Source organism: Oryctolagus cuniculus, chromosome 17 (genome assembly GCF_964237555.1).
Source record: "Oryctolagus cuniculus chromosome 17, mOryCun1.1, whole genome shotgun sequence".
NCBI classification, from domain to species: domain Eukaryota; kingdom Metazoa; phylum Chordata; class Mammalia; order Lagomorpha; family Leporidae; genus Oryctolagus; species Oryctolagus cuniculus.
In genome coordinates, this window is record NC_091448.1 from 15,260,687 (window position 1) to 15,277,521 (window position 16,835).

The window sequence follows — 16,835 nt, forward strand, 5'->3', positions numbered from 1 at the left end:
CTCACGGAGAGCAGGCTCCAGGTCCCTCCGGAGGCTCTCCTGCCCAGTGGCCAAATGACAGCAGGTGGGCAGGGGGAAAGGTGCTTCCCGTAGGCCCCTTCGATGCTGCAAGCAAGGACCTCCAGTCTGTGTGTGTGTGTGTGTGTATGTGTGTGTGTTGGTGGTGTTGGTGGAGGTTTGATGCCACCAGATTGAGGGGAGCTCCAGAAGGAAGATTAAACAAGCCAGGGAGTCCCCAAATGCCTACCAGAAACAGGAGCCTGTGATGGTAAGTGACCCATCCTACGTTTCCCCTTGAAAGCTCTGTAGGATATTTGACTTAAATGGCCTTTTTAAGTCTCTTAAGCTTAACCAGTGTCTCTTAAGCTATCTGTTTTGGGGGTTGAAAAGTGATTGAGATGTGGCAGAAGCTTCTTGGAAGAAGGTGCCATTCTCCAACATAAACAGGCAATTTTTTTCTGAAAGGAAAAAGCTCTCCATCTCCAGCGCCCAAGGTTTGTCAATCTTCAGCTGAATGCTATGCTCCTGAAGCCGTCCCCAAAGCCTGGCCCTGAGAGTCCTCAAGGACAGAGACATCTGGGGCCTTATGCCCCGGGGGCCTACGTTGCTCTGGCCAGATTTTCAGGAAAGAGACCTCTTGCTTTTCACCCTCTCTCTCTCTCCTCACCTGCTGCTGCGTTTGGCCCTTGCTCTTGCATAGTAAGCTTCATAAGATTTCGGTTTCAGCTCCAGGGCCTTAGTAGCAAATTCCTCCGCCATTCCAAAATCCTGTCATTACAATAGGTGTGCAAATGAGTCATTGAAGAGAGATGAAAAATAGACAACTTGGGAACAAAAACAAAATTATATGTACATTTCTTTGACATTTATGGAGGGCGCCCCTGGGATTCTGGACACACCTGCCATGGCTCTAGCCATGTGGCCCTCAGAAGTAACGTTCCTTCTTCCTTTACCTAGGAGGCCTTCCAGCCACTCACTGGACGGCACCTGCCCCGAGTACTAAGTCACTTTTACTTTGCCCTCTTTCTGCCTTTCTAACAAGTGCTTTTTAGTCAGAAGCCAAATGCCAATCTTTCAGGGAAGTTGGAAACCTCAATTCTGGCTGTCCAGGCACACAGCGGGCACCCATGGATACCTCCCGGGGACCCTCGTCTGAGGCCCACATGCTCCTGCCGCACACAGCAGGCCCTGGCTTTCTAAGGGACGACTGAGAAGATGTCCTGTGAAGTAAGGAGGATGGGGCCCAAGCTCAGGAGGATCACGTGGACGATGCAGACCAGATGGAGTGGGAGTGTGAGGCCGGGGGCCAGTTCTCTGCTTCCCCACTCCTTGGAGTGTGCCAGGTACTTAGATTTGACAAAGCATTTAAATGATGTAAAAATTCTTAACACATAGTAGGTGCTCAATTAAGTATAATTTCCTTCTCTGGTCTGTTCTTCCTCCTAACTGTTCCCTTACCTAGGAAACACTTAAAAAAAAAAATGAGAGGACTCTGGTTGTGATGGGGCAACCCCTCCTGGAGGAACATGGTCTCAGAGCTATGGATCTTCATTCTGAGAACCCCAGGACCAGGGACCAGGTTTCTTTCTTTTCTTTTCCTTTCTTCTTCTTCTTTTTTTTTTTTTTTAAGATTTATTTATTCATTTGAAAGACAGAGTTAGGCAGTGGCAGGGTTGGGTGGGGGGAGATACCTTCTATCTGTTGGTTTACTCCCCAAATGGCCATTATAGCCAGGGCCAGGCCATCCTGAAGCCAGGAGCCTGGAACTCCATCAGAGTCTCAAATAAATGGGTGGAAGGGGCCCAAATAATTAGGCCATTTTCCACTGCTTTCCAAGGCACATTAGCCGCGTTGCTGGATCGCAAGTAGAGCAGCTGGGACTTGAGCTGGTGCCTATATGGAATGCTGGCATTGCAAGAAGTGGTTTAACCAGCTGTACCACAAAACCAGGCCTGGACCAGTATTTTTAAGATCCCCTTAATACCAAAGTAAAGGGGAAATGTTTTTCTCTTCTTTAATGGCAAAGCCATAATATAGCATGATAGCCTCTGATTACACTCATGATTCCTAAGGCAGCAAACAGGCTTTAGGCAGTACAAAGGCCCTAGGGCATAGGCCAAAAAAAAAAAAAAAAAAAAAAAAAAAAAGGAAATTTTCTACTGAAGACGACAGACTTAGGTGTTTAGTGGAGTGTTGGTCCAAGGGAGGTAATTATCACCAAACGAGGAGCTGGAGAGAAAGCAGTCTATCTTACACGGGTCATCTATCTCCACTGTTTCCAATTTACCCTTCCAGTTTTTCTTTCGGGGTAATTACTACTTATGGGGATTTCAGCACATTTTTAAGTAGATTATTTGCTAGGGAAAAAGAGAGGTCAGCAAGCTGACACTGCCTTACTGAGCTGGTGCCATGGGAGACCCTCGGGGCCAAGGCTTTGGTTTTGTGAGAAACCATAGCAGAAGAACCTCACTGCTTTCCGGAGACAGCTACTCTCTCAGCTCACCTCCTGGGACACTCCTCTAGGTCCCCACTCCCCTTGGCGCCCTGGGGCAGCTCTCTCTCTCAGGCTACACCTGAGACGCCTCAGGCTGCCTCAGGGCTTTCTTTCCTCACTGTTAGGGTTCTGTCCTGGAGGGGCGGCCAAAAGCTCACATTACAATCCACCTCCCTGGAATGCCAGCTCCTCCCTTGCCGCCAAGGCTGGCATCTTGTGTCCGCACAGGAAGCTCTCTATGGATCAGCATTCCTGTTTGGCTCAGACTGCACCTGTGAGATGCGCTGGCAGAAGTCAGATTCTGGACCCAGTCTCAGCAGTTCCTGGTGTCTGAGAGAGGTACCACGGCTCAGGAACATCTGCTTGTCAAGGGAGCAGTGGCTGAGGGCGTGTAATGGCAGGCAAGGAGGACAAGAACCACCAGGGATACTATAGAGGGCCAGGAAGTTTTCTAAGATTCCCTCTAGGACAAGAAGGGATATGGCATGTTGGAGTAAAACAGACAAGGAAAGAAGTGAAAAGTTCAGGAATAGACTTAGAAATGAAACCTTGAAGTCCATGGTCCTGAGTCCTCTTTAGCCCATCCTTAAATGCCTAGGAAATATTCTAGAAATGAAGGGAGAGACTACAAATAACACTAATTACAGCTGCAGTTCCAGTGACCACTGCCCTCCCATTTTGCCAGAGATTAGAACATTTACTTAGGGGTGGGAGTGGGGATGATGGAATTCCAGTCCCGTTCAGTGGGAACTGTGAAAACTCAAAACAAAGTACTCACAGTATTTTTTTTACAGTTTGAGACACAGATTGTACTCAGACTTGATTTCTTGGAAATTATCAATGTCAGTGCTCTGTGAAGGACAACCAAGCTCCAAATGGGACGGAGAGGAATTCGGGGTCTGGTGGAAGCCAGTGAGTGGCATGGACTACCAGCGTCCAGGACTGCATGGGTGAGTTGGGACGAGAGGCACTTACGTTCATTTTCCTGCGGCATCGAGAGAGGTTGAGGAGGAGAGACACCTTTAGTTCCCGGAAGGTTTTCAAGTCCTCACCAAACCCTTCTCTAGGGAATTTCTTCAGTGCGTACTGGTAGCGCTGGGCAGCCTCCTTGACTTTACCTTTCTGATGGAGTACAAGACGGCAAAAGAAACTGTTGGTCTGCAGAGCAGTCGGAAGGCTGCTCCCCACTCCCTTCCTCCTGCGAGCAGCTGCTATGACCATTAACCCTCCCAGGCCCCGACCTAGGGCGATGGTCTGGCCCGGACAGTGAGAGCAGAAGAGCCTGCGTCTATAGGAAACTCACTTGGCAGGAAAGGCAAAGTTGGAGGGGATACCCAAGCCAGAGGAACAAAGCCTTGGTGGATAAAAGGCCCTGACCTCAGCTTCCCAACTGGGAAAGCCCTTTGTAAAAAGGATTTACCTTCCTCATTTCAAGGTTCATTTTTCTTTTATTATTTTTTAAATATTTATTTAAGTGAAAGGCAGACTTACACACACACACACAGAGAGAGAGAGAGAGAGAGAGGGAGAGAGAGAGAGGAGGGAAAGGGAGACACACTGAGTGCTGGGTCACTTCTCAAATGGTCACAATGGCTAGGGCTAGTCCAGGCCAAAGCCAGACCCTTTGTCCTGGTCTCTCGTGTGGGTGGCAGAAGCCCCAGTACCTGGGCCTCCCAGGAACGTTCGCAGGGAGTTGGACTGGAGGTGGAGTAGGTGGGACTCAAACCAGTGTTCCATATGGGATGCCGGCATCGCAGGTGGGGGCCTCACCCCCTGCACCACAACTGACCTCTCCACGTTCACCTTCCTGAACTGACCTCCCTGGGACACACATTGCCTGGTCCCAAGCACTCCAGAGTCACGACTTCTCCTGAGTTTCTGACTTGTGTGGAGTGCTTTTCTCCTACATGACACCCACCTTGCCTGTTCTCTCAAGAGGTTATTCTCTTCCTCAAAGGATGTGGGAGCTGCCACAGTCAAGCTGTTGTTTCCCTAATCTCATATGAGGGAAAATAAGTATCACTCAGTTTTCCCCATGTTTTGGGAGAAGGCATTGGTGGGTGGTCAGGGAGAAGTGAATCTTGGACTTTGTATCTAATCTGACCTTGTAGGAGGCATTTTCCAAGATGCAGCAAATCTATGACCAATCTAGGGGTCTAGTCCCAGGGGCCTTGAACTTTCCCTACATTCTGCATCTGACAACCTGTAAGCTGAGCCCAGAAATCACAGGAAGCAACTCTGATCTTTATCCACTCTATTCCTTCTGTATAGCTGCAACTCCAAAGGGATATCATTTTTTTTTGGACAGGCAGAGTGGACAGTGAGAGAGAGAGAGACAGAGAGAAAGGTCTTCCTTTGCCGTTGGTTCACCCTCCAATGGCTGCTGTGGCTGGCGCACCTCGCTGATCCGATGGCAGGAGCCAGGTACTTCTCCTGGTCTCCCATGGGGTGCAGGGCCCAAGGACTTGGGCCATTCTCCACTGCACTCCCGGGCCACAGAAGAGGGCTGGCCTGGAAGAGGGGCAACCGGGACAGAATCCGGCGCCCTGACTGGGACTAGAACCCGGTGTGCCGGCGCCGCAAGGTGGAGGATTAGCCTAGTGAGCCGCGGTACCGGCTTCGGGTTTTTATCTTCCCTTTAGTACCTTTACCTGAGGGGAGATTTAGTCTTCTAAGGAAAAATTCTTGGTGGGAACAATAAAATTTTTGCTTATTTTCATTAGGAGATAGGATTCCTTGTCTTAGAATACTAGAAAATATGTATATAGTGACCTTTTTTTAAAAAAGTTGCATCTACTTGAAAGATTGTGTGTGTCTCTGTGTGTGTGTGTGTGTGTGTGTGTGAGAGAGAGAGAGAGAGAGAGAGAGAGAGAGAGAGGTGTAGAGAGAGGCCTTCCATTTGCTGGTTCACTACCCAAATGCCCGCAACAGTCAGGGCAGGGCCCACGCAGGTGGCAGGGGCCCCAGCACTGAATAAGTTTCTACTGCCTCCCAGGATGCTGAGCTGGAAGCTGGATCGGAAGCAGAGGTGCTGAAATTTGAACCGGCACTGTGACGTGGGGCGTGGGCATCCCAAGCAGGAACTTAACCTGCTGCACCATAATGTCCACCCCAAGGATCTTCACATGAAATTAACGTTGAGGGCTCAAGTTTCCTGAAAGCCTGAGAACTCTAGATTGTCCTGACTCTCACTCAAAGTGCACTGAGGAAACGCAACTGGGTTCTCAAGGACTTGCATACTCCTGCTACAAGGGGAACGACATGTGTCACAGTCATTCCCTCATCTTTTAGGTTCTTATAGAATGTCTCGGTGACCCCTGTTTTCAAACAGTGGGTTGGACGTACAGTCACCTTCAGGAGCGGATGATCCAGCTATTCTTAAGCCACTGAGATGACTTGGACACGGAATGTTCTTAAGGAATTTCCCATAAGCCACGGCAGTTTGTCTGTGTTAGGGTATGTAGCCTTCAGCTTGAATTCTGAGTACAAAAAACTCCAAAATCTTTTTACTGTTATTCAAGAGGTGACTTTAAGCAAATCTTCTAACTGCTGTTTGTCTTGGTTTCCCTTTCTTTTTCAAGGATACTGACAAGCTAGTAGAGCCTTAGATGTTTAATGCTATATAAGTATGAAAGCTAGGATCAACAGCCTGATGCAGCTACATTACATATAACTGCTGTTCCACGAGTTTCCAGATCTCACGTAGTAGATGCCATGTAAAACCTGTGTAATTGCCCGTTAGTGACCAGTAAAGCTAGGGCTTTGGGTTGCTCAGCTGCAGGCGTGTGTGTAGGTTACTGTCACTCTTGCTGGGCAGTCGAAGACTCAGGATGCTCAACTTTTGAGCCCATCACTGAGGACTGACCTTCTCCCTCTGACTCTAGAACAAAGGATGAGAAATGCCAAGACTCTGGAAGATTCTGTGTGCAGAAATCAGTGGTTATTTTGAGAAAACTTTGTTCCTCCCTCCCCTCACCTTATAAAACATGTCCCCCTCTTCCATCAGCTTGCTCAACAGGATGATCATGATGTCTGGTTTGGAGGTGGCCATCGCCCACGTGGCTGGACCTGTAGTGTACAGGATGCATGATGGGTAAAAAACTCATACAATGTAAGGGTGGTAGGAAGCTAGGTGAAAAAAACATCCTGGGGGAATTTCTGCTGAGAGAACAACTTGCTCCACAACAATGACCTCATCTTTTAGACCTGGGAGTGCTTTGGTGACTCCCACTGCCAAGAAGCTGCATTGGAGTGGTATTCACCTTAAAATAAGAGTCTCAGAACTGTCGGAGCGTGCACCACAGGAGGGCAGCAAAGCCTGCGTGGCCGCGTGTGGGCAGGCCCTGGCTTAGTTTGCAACGGCTTTAAATAAGGGAAAGTGGGAGAAGGGGTTTACAGAAAACGTCACCACAGGATTTGAAAGATCCAAAAAGGTGATGAACTTTAGATGTGGGACTAAAATACCCAGCTGTTTTTTATAACCGTACTTTGCAGAAGGGAAGCCATTAGCAACTGTAAAGGCCCCCCGCGGCTCCTGAGTACCACATAGGACTCTGGGATCCACTTTGAACCAGGAGCACAGTTCGGATGTCAAACAGATGTGAAACAAACCAACACGGATGAGGACTACTTTAACCACAAAGAGAAGAGAAGGTTAAATTGATTAGTTTTCGGATGCCTGAGTTATTTACCAACTAAGCTTTTCAAGGTTAGTTATCAAAAGTTCAAGTTATTCTCTACAACAGTCATTAAAAAAAATCTTCTTTTAAGGTGAAGTAAATTAAAAGATTAGAGGTGTAGGGGACTCATGCAGGCTAAATCAAAGAGGAGAAGGCAAAGCTGACCAAGCCATCAGACCACGCCTGATGCTGACAGCGGTGAAATATACCTCGTGGGCGACTCGGTAACGTCTGACAACCTTCAAAGAAAGGAGAAAACAAAAAGTTGTAGGACAGGAAAAAAAAATGGATGAAGGTGAAAAAAAAAAAAAAAAAAGAAGGAAAAAGCAGCAGTGAGAGGCAGGCAGCAAAAAAGCCAGCAATCAGCCAACCCTGGTCTACAGGTCTGTGGGCGGGGAGCAGCTGGGGCGGCAGCAGCACATTCAGAGCAAGGGAAAGCAAAGGCTGGCGGCACTGCAGGGCTCCAGGGTGCTTACGGGGCGGCGGGGGGGCGGGGGGGGGGGCTGGCCCAGAGGCCGCACTGAGAGCCTCCTTGCCAAGGCCACAGGGGCACGGCAGAGAACCACGTGACTCCCGACACAGGGACGCAGAGCACAGCTCAGACGGGTCTTTCTCTGGAGCAGAAGCCTTTCTGTTCATGTGGACAGGAATTGGGCCAGGGCGGAGGGGGAACTAGATACACTCATACCAAACACCCAGGGCAGCCAGACCACCAGGCCAGTCTGGCCCCTGGGCACAGATGGCCAACAGCATCTCCCTGTCTCCTACCTATCTTGGCTCCTTTCTTCAGGAGAGTGACGACAACAGAAGTGTTCCGGCACCCTACTGCTCTATCCAAAGGGCGCATTCCGCTGTAGTCCACATGCTCGATCATGGCGCCATGATCCACCAGGAACTGGACCTAGGCCAGGGACCAAGCAGAGCAGTTAACACAAGTGGAATGGCTGCACACAGCCCCGCCGCTGCCTGCCCTTCACTCACTGCTGGTCTGAAGCAGGCTGTGTAGCCACGGGGATTTCAGGCCACAGCCTGAAACACATGTGAATCCTTGGGTTTTACCCGTGTTTTGAATATTCCTGCCCTCCAGCAAGTACAGATCTGAGAACTCTGTACCAGGAATCATCCTAGCATGACTCCAGCTTCAGGCTGGACAGGTGGATGGAGAACATTCTTTCTCTGCTTCTGGAGGCCCATTTAAAGACACTCACCACCTCTGCGTCACCATAGAAAGCGGCCAGGTCCAGCGGGGTGCGGCCGTTCTTGTCTGCGTGGTCTGTGGCGGCTCCATTGTCCACCAGAGAACGAACCACTGAGAGATGGCCCTTCAGACAAGCCCAGCTGAGGGCTGTCAAGCCTTCTTTGTCCATCAGAGCTATGGAGGCACCTACAAGAGCAAGTGGTAACACAGGCCTGAGGAAACAGAGACGGTCACAGTCCTTAGGGTGCACACTCTGCCGAAGAACACCTTTTGTTTCTGGGCTGTTACGGTGCGTCAGCTGTGTCTCAAACCAGTGAACAAACACGACTCTGATCCTATAAGCTGCCAAGAGATTAGGGTGCAGTTGCTTTATTGGGTATTCAGGTCTTCCACAATCCATCTCTACGTTTACTCCTATTGTTAAGTTTCACTGGTCTCCTGTGAGGATCCTTTACTTGGCCAAATGGCTGTCTGCTGCCTCTAGAACTTCCCATAAGTCCAGCTCATCCTCACTTCCAGCTGCACTGCTCCCCTGTGTGCAACACCTCTGTCGCTCCCCCTCTTCGTGGAGGAACGACACAGGACCCTGCGCTGTTCTTTCGTCTGCTCGGCCCTCCCCGGGTTTGCTGCTGGTTCTTCCCGGGTTGGCTACTATCCCTTCCACCTCTGTGGAAGGGCAGTTCCCCCTGGCCACATTCCCCACTTCCGCAGGGGAGCGGCACACTGCCGGCCGGCTCTCTCGGGGGCTGCACAGGTGTTCCCCTTAGGTGTTCCCCTTAGATGTTCCTCGTGCATGCCGTCTCTCTCCTCCTTTATAGTCCTCCTCTGCCAATCCCAACTCGGCTGCCCACACGCCGAGCACGCTGCTCTCCTCCAATCAGGAGCAAGTCCTACAGTTTATTGGCTGAACTGGAGGCAGCTGTGCAGAAGCTGTTTACTTCTCTCCCAGCGCCATAATGTGGGAGAGCAGATGCACAGAACAAGTCTCAACTCCAGCAACTCAGTCCAGTCCGGGCCGCTCCCCACACACCTCCTCTTCCCCTTGACTTGCTTTACTTCTACCCATTCCTGGGAACTGTCTCTTTCCCTGCTTGCAAGAAAATTCTCCCAGCTCACTGTTACATCATGAACCTGCTTAACATGTCACCTTGTTCTGTTATTTATCTGCTTGTATGCATCCTACTTGTGTATTTTTTTATTTTATTTTTTTAATTAAAAAAATTTTTTTGACAGGCAGAGTGGACAGTGTGAGAGAGAGAGACAGAGAGGAAGGTCTTCCTTCCATTGGTTCACCCCTCAAAGGCCGCTGCACTGCGCTGATCTGAAGCCAGAAGCCAGGTGCTTCTCCTGGTCTCCCATGCAGGTGCAGGGCCCAAGGACTTGGGCCATCCTCCACTGCCTTCCCAGGCCACAGCAGAGAGCTGGACTGGAAGAGGCAAAACTGGGACAGAATCCGGCGCCCCGACCAGGACTAAAACCCAGGGTGCTGGCACCGCAGGCAGAGGATTAGCTTAGTGAGCCGGGGCACCAGCCAATCCTACCTGTGTATAATACATTCTTGATAAATATTTTCTGACCTGAGTGGAAGTTTCCCATTGATAACAGCACAAGCGGCCGGCACTGCAGCTCACTAGGCTAATCCTCCGCCTTGTGGTGCCAGCACACTGGGTTCTAGTCCCGGTCGGGGCGCCGGATTCTGTCCCGATTGCCCCTCTTCCAGGCCAGCCCTCTGCTGTGGCCAGGGAGTGCAGTGGAGGATGGCCCAAGTACTTGGGCCCTGCACCCCATGGGAGACCAGGAGAAGTACCTGGCTCCTGCCATCAGATCAGCGAGGTGCGCCGGCCACGGCAGTCATTGGAGGGTGAACCAACGGCAAAGGAAGATCTTTCTCTCTGTCTCTCTCTCTCTCACTGTCCACTCTGCCTGTCAAAAAATAAAAAATAAAATAAAAAAATAAAAATAAAAGATAACAGCACAAGCTCCTGAGAGACCCTCATAAAATAGGCACCTGATACCTTTATCATGGATGATAGCACCGGGTCACGTTCTCCCTTGGGGAGGGAGATGGACTTGGGAGGACACTGAGAACAGGCCACAGATGAAATTCTGGGCTTAATCAAAAAAAGCTGAAATCCCAGAGTCAGACAGTAGAATGCTGGGTACCAGAGTCGGTGGGCGCTGGGGGTGAGGGTTGGGGAGATGCTGGTGAAGGCAGACTCTTAGGAGGAACCAGTTAGGAGAGCTACTGTCCGTGATGGTGGCTACCGTTAAGATCAGCATATTGTATGCCTAAAAACTGCTAAGACAGTAATTTTAAATGTTTTTAACCACAAAACTAAAAGTATATGAAGTAATACAAGTTAAATATCTTGATTTAGCCATTCCACAATGTATGCATATATCAAAGTAGCATGTCGTACACCATAAATAATATAAAATTTTAACCTGCCAATTGAAAACAAAAAGACACTCAGAACTTAAATTAGCCTTCTGCAATAAGCCCACCCTCACCCTTGTAGCCCCTTCATATTGGGCATCTGCTTTCCTTCAACTTGACTTGTAAGGATCAAGTATACCTGATAAGCTGCGGGAATCAGTCTACAATTGAATAGACATTTGGTTCTTAGGCCAAGACTGTAAGCTTTTCGACATGAAGGAGCCCGTCAGTTCCTTGTTAGTTTTGAAGAGTGCCTAAACAACTTTCAACACAGTTGGCATGTCATGCTTATGAACTAAATTCTAGAGCCCTACTATGCGTGGGACACTTCCCAGGCTGCCTCCTCACGTGACAGATGCCAGCTTGAGCTTGGGACCTGCCACAGGGTCTGCTCAGCAGTTACTGGGCTGTCACCTTTGTGCCCCACACACAGGCCAGCAGACTGTGGCCTCCACAGCACCGTGAATGCTAAAGGTACCTACTCTGATGCTATGAGAGTCATTTAGGAACTGGGTTATCTTTTCAAAATGGTATAGTTTGCAATTAAAACACTGATCTAAGAGGGAACGAATGTGAATATGGGAGAGAATTTAAGGAGTTTCCTCAGATACAACATCTATAAATTCCCCAGACTCCAGTGGTGGGAAGGCAGAAGGCTAAGCAGGTTCTGGATGTATGTTACAGGTAAGGAAAGATAAGAACAGCTGGAATTTATAAGGAAATATACATGAAACAAATCAACAATCCATTCAGTATTTGTAAACACAATCTGTAACCTTCCTCTTATCTCCTGTCTTGTTTCATTAACTGCCTGGGAAATTCTCGTCATTCAGAAGTGGCAGTGTTCATCTTACCACTTTGGAGCTACCGTCAACTCTTCTATCCTTATTATTTCCTGCATGCAACCGGTATTTATATACAAAATATTCCTTGCACTTGACTCTAAATAGATGCTTGTAGGATTTGATGATTTAGTGAAAGCCTCTTACTGAAGCTGAAAAAAACAAACCCATCTTAAGACCAGAATGTCTTCGGTGGCAAGGAAGAACCCATCTCAGGAATCTGTCTCCTGAGCTTCTGAAGGCATCTGGCAGACCCATGCAGGTGTCCAGAGGTCATCAGTGCTGAAGAGATCCTGCCTTTTCCAGTGGCTTCACTTAGTCCGGAACATGGACTCCTGCCACATCTCATCCTGAGACTCTAGGCACATTCCCTTCTCCAAATCCCCTGCGCCCCTACAGAAAGTGAAGCCAGACTTGTCTGGAAGCTCGCACTGGGGAGACGAGGGCCACTCTGCACTCCACAAGAATGACGCCAACTCTGGCTCAGTCTTGGGTCTAGGGTTGCGGAAATAAATTTTCCTTGAAGATCCAGGAAATCTCTGACTGGGCTGTAGTCTGAAATCTCAAGAATTCTTCCTACTATGGAGGTCCTGCCATCACCAACCACTGTTGTGCACAGTCATAGAAATCTGCAGGAGCCTGAAGTGCTTTATGGTGGCAGACCTGCACAGCGGTGAAGCTCATCAAGCCCTAAAGGATGAGCTCCTTTGGCTTATTCCCCATCCACCAGAAATCTGTAGAGGTAGTTAAGTGTCAAAAGGTATTCTTACAACAGCAGGATAATAGTATCCTGATTCCCCAAATAGGGTTTCACCATCAGCAGGTGTCTTAATCTCCATTTTCTTCCTCTGGCTTCAAAAACAATATCACCTGTTAAGGCTTACCAAAGAATTGACAAAGTTAAAATATAATGCCTAAAAGACATTTATTGAGTATATATTAAAAGAAATCACAATTTTCAGATTACTAATTTGAATGACAGAGTTTGGGAAATGCTAATTTGATTAAAATACCCCCAGCCATAAGCAAACAGAAAATGTTAGAGGGGCTCCACTTGTATTTAAAAGGACATGAGATGGCCTTTCATGTTCTAGCCAACAGGGTCCATAATGTCCATTCCTAACATCTCCTGGAACCCACTGCTGGAACCCATGAATCCAGCGGATTATTGTGAAAGTGGCCACCCCGAGACTGACCTTGTGCAAGCAGGAAGTCCACAGTGCCCAGATGGCCTTCGGAAGCAGCCATCATCAGGGGGGTGCGGCCCTGCTTGTCCGCCATGTTGACATCGGCGCCATGGGTGAGTAAGAGATCAACAATCTGCAGGTGCGGAGACACAGGGACCAAACAGGTCAAGAAGAGCTGCTGAGAAGACACATGCAGTGCTGTGCCCCGTGCTGTGTGAGCTCTTAGCTTCTGTGCAGGTGAGCAACCTGTCTGAGCAGCTTTCTACTACACCTACACCCCAAAGCCCGAGGCACCTGCACAGTCCTAGCACCAAGTGATTTAATCTAACTCTCTTACAGATAACCTCATGAGAAGAATTCAACTAGGAATATCTAACTGAACCACTAAATTAAAAAAATTTAGGATAACAAACCACGATTTAGACTAAACAATCCCATAGTGGAAGCTCCATCATGAGTCTTACCTACGTCTGTGCCATTCTATTGTTCTCTAGGGAGTGCCAGCCTACCTGCAGCAATGAATATTTATAACTGAACTGAAGACAATAAACTGCCTCCAATAACTCTTTAGTACTGTTTGGCTCCTACAGCCTTTTTCGTACTCAGATACCTCTGAAAGTTATTATCAGCATGCCTTATTTTCCACCCCAAGTATATAAATTAACACTTATCCAGCATCTAAACATCTGGAAAGATCATATAACTAGGATTAGCATATTTTCCCCTTTCTTTCAGCAGGTCTGAGACACCTGCTAGCGGGGTCAGCAAGTCCTATTGAGAAACCATACAGCCAATAAGTGCCTGGGCCTGTGGAACAGGAAGGGGAGGGCACTCCAAGAGCAGGACAAAAGCAGTCAGTCAGTGTAGACTATGATGATGGCTTTGAATGTTAACTTTTTATCCTATTTTCAATTAACAATAATATTAATTACAAAGGCCCATCGTCCTCAAACTCAATGAATTTGGGTGATCCAGACTTTGCTTGTAGTCTTTTTGCTTTTTGCATCAGAAGGTCCCATCCCAGAACTCATTCCTGTCTGAGGGACCAGAAGTAGCTACTTGTTTACCTGCCAGTGGCCCTGGCGAACAGTGCTGAATAGGGGCACAGCCCCTCGGCGGTTTGGCTGGGCCACTGCTGCCCCTTGTTCCAAGAGCAGACGGCATACCTCCAGTTTGCCCCTTCCGGCTGCTGCTGTCAGGGCTGAGGGCAGAGAACAAAGACTGAGGATGAGTGGTTCTTGTCACCAGGCCTCTGCGGTAAGCATGGCAAGATATCTGTGTTTGATGGATGTACCTCCAAGAAGTAAGCTTTAAGAAAGATTTATTTTATTTATTTGAAAGGCACAGTTAGAGAGAGAGAGAGAGAGAGAGGGAGAGAGATCCTCCCCTTCACTCAGCAAAGCCAGGAGACAGGAGGTTCTTCTGGGTTCCCCATGTGGGTGCAGGGACCCAAGCACTTGGGCCAACTTTCACTGCTTTCCTAAGCACATTAGCAGGGAACTGCATCAGAAGCAGAGCAGCTGGGACTCAAACCGGTGCCCATATGGGATGCTGGCCTTGCAGGTAGCAGCTTTACCCACTATTCTACAACACCGGCCCTCAAGACTAAAGATTTAAAGCTGCCTTAAAATCTTTAAAAGAGGCCGGCGCTGCGGCTTACTAGGCTAATCCTCCGCCTAGCGGCGCCGGCACACCAGGTTCTAGTCCCGGTTGGGGCGCCGGATTCTGTCCCGGTTGCCCCTCTTCCAGGCCAGCTCTCTGCTGTGTCCCGGGAGTGCAGTGGAGGATGGCCCAGGTGCTTGGGCCCTGCACCCCATGGGAGACCAGGAAAAGCACCTGGCTCCTGGCTCCTGCCATTGGATCAGCGCGGTGCACCGGCCGCAGCGGCCATTGGAGGGTGAACCAACGGCAAAAGAAGACCTTTCTGTCGGTCTCTCTCTCTCACTGTCCACTCTGCCTGTCAAAAAAAAAAAAATCTTTTAAAAGAAATTTTAAAAGAATTTTAAAAGATGTAAAAGCATTTTTAAAAGAAAAACAATGAATAAAACATGTAAATGAGCTTATGATATATGTGTACAAGTATATCTTTTGAAAAACCATTTTTGACTGAACTCACTTGGTTTCATTTTTCCTCTCCAGACTGACTTCCCTGCTTTGCCCTTCCTCTCTTTCGTACCTCTTCTAGCTACAAATCTGTTAGTCTGTGCATGAAGGGGGGATCCAGAAAAAGAGGCTTTTGCAGAGATAAAGTCCTCTTTAGAATTAGCTGGGATTGGCCAGCGCCAGCTCACTAGGCTAATCCTCTGCCTGCGGCGCCGGCACCCCCGGTTCTAGTCCCGGTTGGGGGACCAGATTCTGTCCCAGTTGCTCCTTTTGCAGTCCAGCTCTCTGCTGTGGCCTGGGAAGGCAGTGGAGGATGGCCCAAGTCCTTGGGCCCTGCACCTGCATGGGAGACCAGGAGGAAGCACCTGGCTCCTGGCTTCAGATTGACGCAGTGCGCCGGCTGTGGCAGCCATTTGGAAGGTGAACCAACGGAAAAGGAAGACCTTTCTCTCTCTCTCTCTCTCTCTCTCATTGTCTAACTCTGCCTGTCAAGAAAAAAAAAAAAAAAGAATTAGCTGGGATCAACTTCTATTCTTGGGTTTTCAAACCTAGAGAATTAAAGTCAGGAGTTATAGTCTAAGGGCCTTGGGCTAGTTTTCATTTAAAAAATTTTTAAATTTATATATTCATTTTATTTCAATAGTGGGGGGGGAGAGAAATAGAGAGAGAAAGAGAGGAGAGAGGAGAGAGGAGAGAGAGAGAGAGAGAGAGATCTTCCATTAGCTGGTTTACTCCCCAAATGCCCTCAACAGTTAGGGCTGAGCCAGGCTGAAGCCTAGAGCCAGGAACTCCATCCAGGTCTCCCATGTGGGTGGCAGGGACCCAAGTAGCTAAGTTATCACCTACTCTCTTTTAGAGTGTGCATTAGCTGGAAGCTTGAATCAGAAGCACAACTGGGACTTGAACCCAGGTACTCTGATATGTTTATTTCAGAGACACACAAATACAGAGGGAGGAGTGGGAGGGAGAGAAAAAGAACTCCCCGATTTACTGGTTCACTCCCCGAATGCCTGCAATGTTCAGGACTGGGCTGGGACCTGTGCCAGGAGGTAGGAATACAATCCAGGTCTCCTATATGGGTAGTGGAGACCCAATTACTTAAACCATTATTGCTGCCCCCCAGCATTTCCATTTGCAGGCTACTAGAGTCGGAAGTCAGAGATGGGAACTAAACTCAGGCATTCTGATTTGGGATGTGGGTGTTTTAACGATTAGGCTAAATACCTTCTTTTATGCTTCATTTTAAAGAAAGAGGGTAGAGAATTAATTTTTCAAACTGACTTGGAAAGTTGATGTGATAAGTAATGGGTCCTTCTTTTAGTTTTATTACTTATTTCAATGACAAATCAGAAAATGATAATATCTATTTTTAAAGATTTATTTATTTGAAATGCAGGGTAGGAGAGGGAAGGTGAGAAGGAGAGGGAGAGAGAGAGGGACAGGGACAGGGGAGGGAAAGAGGGGAAAGAGAGAGAGAGAGGGACAAGGACAGGGGAGGGAAAGAGGGGAGAGGGAGAGAAGGAAAGGGAGAGAGAGGGGGAGAGAGGGGGGGGGAGAGAGGGAGAGGGAGAGAGAGAGAGAGAGAGAGAGAGAGACCGACCTTCCACTCTGATATGGGATGCTGGCATCATGGACAATGGCTTAATCTGCTATGACACAGTGCCGGCAGAAATGATATTTGGTAGGTTCAGATATTTCAGTTTGTAAATGTTGGAATCTAATCAGAGGAGCAACTGAAATTCAAATCAAATGTTCATTCATTTTTTAAAATTTAAGTACAAATTATAGTACTTTTTGTCTTTGGGATTTGCCAAATATATCTACAACTGAATCATATGCAAAATTAAAACCATCATAAATTTCCACAAAGATAAATCTTCCAGGAATCTTTTACT

At 48.2% G+C, this 16,835-nt stretch overlaps 1 protein-coding gene across 19 annotated transcripts in view; it reads right to left on the minus strand.

Moving 5' to 3' along the window:
• Positions 1-16,835, minus strand: part of TANC2 (tetratricopeptide repeat, ankyrin repeat and coiled-coil containing 2) — a 438,885-nt gene that overhangs the window by 8,374 nt on the left and 413,676 nt on the right. For 16 of the 19 annotated variants that reach the window (XR_007911352.2, XM_051825097.2, XM_051825096.2 and 13 more), the window contains 8 exons: positions 13,905-14,038; positions 12,847-12,970; positions 8,382-8,557; positions 7,942-8,074; positions 7,383-7,412; positions 6,471-6,562; positions 3,470-3,616; positions 668-768 (listed from right to left, as the gene is read on the minus strand). Coding sequence is in view for 18 of the 19 variants with exons in the window: in XM_051825097.2 (XP_051681057.1) it covers positions 668-768; positions 3,470-3,616; positions 6,471-6,562; positions 7,383-7,412; positions 7,942-8,074; positions 8,382-8,557; positions 12,847-12,970; positions 13,905-14,038 (937 nt within the window). In the remaining variant the exon portion in view is untranslated. The remainder of the gene's footprint in view (positions 1-667; positions 769-3,469; positions 3,617-6,470; positions 6,563-7,382; positions 7,413-7,941; positions 8,075-8,381; positions 8,558-12,846; positions 12,971-13,904; positions 14,039-16,835) is intronic. The other 3 variants (XM_051825098.2, XM_051825091.2, XM_051825090.2) reach the window with 1 other exon arrangement.